The sequence below is a fragment of the Chrysochloris asiatica genome, unplaced genomic scaffold (genome assembly GCF_000296735.1).
Source record: "Chrysochloris asiatica unplaced genomic scaffold, ChrAsi1.0 scaffold00438, whole genome shotgun sequence".
NCBI lineage: Eukaryota > Metazoa > Chordata > Mammalia > Afrosoricida > Chrysochloridae > Chrysochloris > Chrysochloris asiatica.
This window is the reverse complement of record NW_006408956.1, coordinates 821,148-827,147: the sequence shown is the minus strand read 5'-3', so window position 1 is coordinate 827,147 and position 6,000 is coordinate 821,148. Positions and strand designations below refer to the sequence as shown.

The 6,000-nt window shown below is 51.2% G+C and overlaps 1 protein-coding gene across 1 annotated transcript in view; it reads right to left on the bottom strand.

Annotated features, from left to right (window-relative positions):
- The window catches only part of RBM19 (RNA binding motif protein 19), a 169,289-nt gene that overhangs the window by 144,355 nt on the left and 18,934 nt on the right, over positions 1-6,000 (bottom strand). The window contains 2 exon segments of the mRNA XM_006876968.1: positions 826-1,004; positions 5,004-5,124. Coding sequence (XP_006877030.1) covers positions 826-1,004; positions 5,004-5,124 — 300 coding nt within the window.

Genomic DNA, 6,000 nt, shown 5'->3' with positions numbered 1-6,000 from the left:
CTATGGGTCAGTACCAACTCGATGGCACCTAACAACAAATCACCACTCCGTGTTCCCAAGCTTCCCACCCCCACCCGTCGTCCTCCCATAGATTCAGAAATCTCGCCCACCCAGGGTCCCTGCAGACACACATGCTGATGTATGTGTCCCCTTTAGCCAGGAGGGCCTTTGGGGGGCATTTGTCCTATAACTGAAGAATCGTAAGACTGACTATACCTTTTCTACTTCCCAGTCTTCAGCTAGTAAGGAAGACTGAAGAACGTTTTAAAACTGCATTATGGTACTGGTGAAGAATACTGGAAGTATCACAGATGGCCAGAAGAATGAAGAAATCTGTCCAGCCAGAATGCTCCTTAGAAGCGAGGCTGGTGAGCCTTACGTCAGGAACTGATAGAGCAGAGGGTCAGTGATAGATGGACTGACTTGGTGGCAGCAACAATGGGCGGAAACATACCGACTGAAGGCATGGTGCTATGCTGGGTAGCAGTTCATTCTGTCGTATGTGGGGTCGCTGAGTCGGAACTGACTCCAAATGGCATCTAACAACTACAACCAGCTCCCTCAGGCCTGCTGATATGCCCCTGCTAAGTGTATGGGGTCCCCCCTGATGCCACGGTGTGGTCTCGCGCAGCTCAAGTCCCCAGTCGAGGGGTTGACTGGACAGCCCAATGGAGACATAAGGAGGTGGTTACTGGTTGTCATTAAACTACATGAGATCCGGGGTCACTTACTAGGTCATGTTTAAAGGCAGAACCAATGCAGTAAATATGGGGTTTCCCATCCCAATCCTTAGCCCTCCGTCTTCCCAGAACACAAATCACTCACTTCCTTCAAAGTCGCCTCTGTGGTGTCGAAATGCAGATTTTTAATAAACAGGGTACACCCTGGAAGACTCTCTTCTTCCTCCTCCTCTTCCTCCTCCTCCTCTTCTTCCATCTTTGCTGGAGAGTCATTGGCTTCCACCTCTGTTAGCTTGTCACCTTCTGAGGTCTCACTGTCTGGTACTAGGACCCCCGCAACAAAAAAAAAAGAAATCCATGAAATGGTATCTGATTCATAATCGTGGACTCAAACACAGCTTGAGACGGTCACAAAGGCGCGGCACAGGATTAAGTGGCATGTCATCCTGTGATGTGACATGCTGCTGCCTCCGAGGTAACTGAACAAGGATCTGCCACAGCCCCAGGGCCTGGAGCACAGCCCCTGCTAGATCGGGGGTTCTGGCTGTGAATACCGCCACCAAGACGACACCTCAGTTCCCAGCCTGGGCTGGGTCTCAGGAACACGAAACAACCAGAAACCGGACAAACCACAGGTATCAGGATGCTCACATAAACGCCACTTGAACGGTGCCACTGAACCATGACTCTACACAAAACGTGACCGTTTTCCTGAGCAACAATACAACAAGCTAGCACTCAGTGAATTTTCAAAAGAAAAGGAGAGATAACTGGTAACGTTTCAAAAATGACAAAATGGGAGCAAAAATTAGACCACCCTCAACACTCCTCGAGTCTAGGAGATGTTAACAGCCATTAAAACCGCCATGGCCCATTACCTTATGGAGTGTATGTGTAAGTGTGCGGTTGTACCTACACACAATGGAGAACAGCTTCTTCCTGTTGGTTGTACCCCTTTGTACTATCACTGACCGAAGGAACAGCATTTCAGGGGGAACCCAAACCTACTCCTGTCAAGTCGATTCTGACTCACAGCGACCCTATAAGATACAAAACTCCATTGGGTTTTCAAAGCTGTAGTGTTTATTGTGGGGTTGGGAAGGTTCTGGTGTGGCACTGAAGGCTAAGTATAGGACTGCTAACCGAGAAGTCGGCAGTTCAAATTCAAAATCCTAGGTGGCTGAGTCAGAACCAAGTCGATGACGGTTAACGAGCACAATCTTTATAGAGGCAGACTGTCTAATCTTCCATAGAACAGCTGGTGGGTTTGAACAGCCAACCTTTCAGTTGGTAGTCGAATGCTTAATCACAATATCACTAGGACTCCTTTTTCAGGGAGAAGGAAGAGCAAATATGAAGTTGTGAGTGATAGAGGGTAGGTGGTAATGGGGTACAGGGAGCCAGGGGACGGGAGGGTCCTCAGGGGCTGGGACAGGATCCTGGGCGACTGGAAGCCTCTGAGGTGGGTACAGGCAGTGCCATAACCGGAGGAGCCCCACTGGAAGGAAATATGTTCAGTTTGGTTCCTTTCCCTGATTTCCAAGTCTCACAACCCAGGGCCTCTGAAACCACCATTTCCATACCCTCCAGGAGACAGCATGTCCACAGAGCAGCCTGACTCTCCCACTGTCACCCTTGCTGTTTCAGAGCCAGGTGGCCACCCCCAGCCTGCAGGGGCCCCAGAGGCAGCCCTGCCCTACAGACGTGGCTGATTGAGACATGCCTGCTAGCCCAGTGTGGGGCCAATGGTATTGCTGTGAGTCATCCTGGAGTAGGGGGGGCCGTTACGTGTCAGAACGAAACACTGCCCAGTGCTGTGCCATCTCCATGACCTTTGGTATGAGCACCTAGTAAGCAACAGTGCTATTCCTAACATCACCTCTCCCAGGCAGGCCCCGATGAGACCCAGGGAGAAACGTCCCCAACCCTGTGGCCAGGAGACACTAGACAGCTGGCCTATCCCTGTGACAGCCAGCCCCACAATTCCAAGTCTAGGACCCTGGGGGCCACATTCCTGCTACCCCCCATACCCCTAGAGGCCACACTAGCGCCAAGGCGACAGGATCAGGGGGCATCTGACAGAGCACCTCTGCTCCCAGCCCCACCTGGGGAGACCAATGAAAAACTGGAAAAAAAATACAAGGCATTGTGAGGTACACACAGATATTTGCCAACAAAATCACCAGGAAGCAGAAAAAGAGGGAGGAAAGAAAGGAAGCGGGGCTGGGCTGGGGGCTGTGCAGAGGGTAGGAGGGCTTGGGAGAACAGGGAGGATGTGCTTCCATCTGCAGTTTACACAATCAAATCCAGTCACGTGGAGCCACATGGGGCTTTATTATAATCAGGCCGCAGAAGTCCCTGCGGCGCCCTCCCCTCCGCCAGCTCGCCGACAGTAGAGACTGTTATCAGTCGCGAGCAGCTTTCCAGCACCTCCCCCCACTCAGAGCCCTTTATCTGGAGGTGAGGGTCTTGGTTGTGGGGAGATAAAACACGCTGTCCCCCTCCCTCGGGATGGGTACCAAGTGTCGGAGAGCTTTCCAGAAATGGGGGGAGAAGCTAAGTCCATGCTCTCCCTTCATGCGGGCCTCCGTATTTGCATGTCTGCCTTCTGCCACTCCACACTGCAACGGTAAGCCAGACCCAGACATGGCCTAGCAAGTGGAAAGGGGCCGCATGCTAGAGACGTGGATGAAATGGACCAGAAAGGACACCATGGAGACCCTGAGATAGGATCTGTGAGGCTCGAGGATCAGGGGCCGCCTGTGTGCTGTTCACAACTGTCCCCTTGGAGAGGTGGGGTCTTTCAGGAGGAAGAATCTGAGATGCTCAGCCACAAACTGTGGGGGCTGTCAAAGGAACCCGGGGCCACGGAAACCAGGGGGTTCTAGGAATAGGGTGGGGGCATGCTTTAAGATCAAGAAGCCTCCCTCTTTGTACTGCAGATCATTTTGAATCCCCGACCCCAGCAAACACTTCTATTATCTCAGAATCCCCCAGATGCGAGAAGGGGTTCTACTGGCGAGCTTTGTGCTTTTAACTATGTGCACTGGCCACTGGCTAAGAAGTTGTTACTCAGGTTCAAGGGGAGTAACAGCAATGAAAGTCAAGGTCGGTGAAGACTTCAGTAAGTGGTGAGTGAAGAGAAGGTGTAAACCCACATACAAGGTTTTCTGATGGAAGCAGACACGCGGCATGACGGAAACTCTCCTCCAACCTGCAGACAAAACTAACTCACAAGCACAGGGGTAGGGAGAAGCTGCCAAAGGTTTTACACCAAAGCTCGTTAACCCCAGTAACTAGGGATGCCTTTTGAATCCTCAAAGAGCTAAGAGACTGACGGTGCTTACTCTTCAGGTGGAACAAGGCTTTCAGATCAGAGTTCCCCTAAGCCCTGTACTGATCGGGCTGGTCCTGAGGTCTACCCGTCTCGATGACATGGGAAATACAGACCAAAGAGAGAGGAGATCTTATACCCAGAAAGCTCTTCAATGGAAAGGATTGTTCTTGAATCTGAGCAGTTTGTTCCTTGACTCCCAGATTTTTTTCTTTCCTCCTCTTTCTTTTAAAATGAAACTCTTCGTTTTTTTAGACTAGTGGAGAGGTAAGATGGGAAAGTTATTATCTGTCTTGTTTTTAGAAATTCTTATTTAATAAAGGAACCAACCAGTAACCCGGTATGAGGGAGGTATTCGTGGGCAAAAAACCTTCACTGTCCGGGGAAAATGACCTCCACAGACCTGTCCAGCTTTCCTAAAAGCCTTTGATTCGCACACATAGTCAAGGTTTCTAGACTAACAAGCTGTCAACTTGTGGCATAAGGCCACGCACAGCATTCAGTGGGTAGGGGTCAGGGGTGCTAAATGTCCTGCATCTTGCAGAACAATCCAGAACAAGGAAGAACTATCCAGGCCCAAATGTCACCAGTCCGCCAACACCAATAACATTAGCAAAGGGCTCGGCTGGTGGCTCTGCCTGGCCCAAGGGGCCATGGTTCCCTTTCCTACTGTCTTTGCTGTCACCAGACACCAGGGGGTGGCTGTGCCATGCCAAGGACACTACTAAAGTCACCTTCAATCACAAAGCATCCTGCTCAGTATGTGAAAGAAAAAGGCATTTTTCATCTGCTTGGGCTTGAATCCCTATGAATACATCCTTAGTGTAGTTTTCAAAATAGCTTTAATTGCTTTAATTAACACCCATCATTTTTACACTCTCTTTAAAACAATTGTGCATGTCCACAAGAGTCTAAGATGGAAAATGAAGCTCGACATGCTCCGCCTACCCGTCCCCACCCACCCACCCAAGCTGAGGCGCAGCTCTCACCTGTTTCTGGCTCCACCTTGTCTACATCTGCGGGTGCCACCCCGGGTTCTCCCTTCTGCGGGGCCGAGCTGGAGAAGACGCCCATGGGAGCCCACTCCAGGTACAGGGGGACATGGTGAAACTGCAAGACAGGGAGCTGGCATGTGAGTGGGAGGGAGGGGCCTGGTCACCCGCTCCAGCACAGCCTGAGGCAGTACAGGTGACTCCCCGAGGGAGCCCAGAACCCTCCATGCTGCCTGATCCTGAAACAACACTTGGGCCTGGGCAACATGGAGGGCTCTAGGTCCTGTTCCACCCTCTTCCCACTCTGCTCCTCGGGGAGTCGCCTGGACTTCATGACCCTTGGGATCTTCAACTGCTAATAAGCCTGTTGTCATTGTATACGTGGCAGATCCAAGGCTCCCTTGCGTTTCATCAGAGTAGGAACTTGGGAATGTGACGAAGAGAGACAAGAGCCCCGGAAAAAGGGCAAGTTTCCTGAGGACAGTGGCCAAGAGAACATGCTCTCTCCTAGCAGAGCAGCACTTATACAAGGAGCTCTGGTGGTACGGTGGTCAAGCACTTGACTGCTAACCCAAAGATTGGCAGTTCAAAACTCTCAGCAGCTTCATATAAGACCAGGCAATCTGCTGCCACGGAGACGACAGCATGGAAAGCCTGACGGACAGTTCTCCTCTGCGCCACGGCATTGCTAAGAGTGGGAATCAACACCACAGTACACGCACACTAGTGCACACACACAGTGTTTCTCTGACCGTTAAATAAGACATTAATAGCATCTTATTTTATGCTATTAACATCTTATTAGCAGGTGGCTGTGGGATGGGTTGGGGGTGGGGAGACTTGACCACACTCTCCCCGCCACCCCCCCATACTACACGCAAGCACGCACAGTGCAGTAAGAGAGACTGTGTCTGTTAGAACCAGTTAAGAAGAACTTCCTGGGCACAGAGGCCTGAGCTGGGAGCAAGGATGGAGGTAAAGAGTGGATGCCACA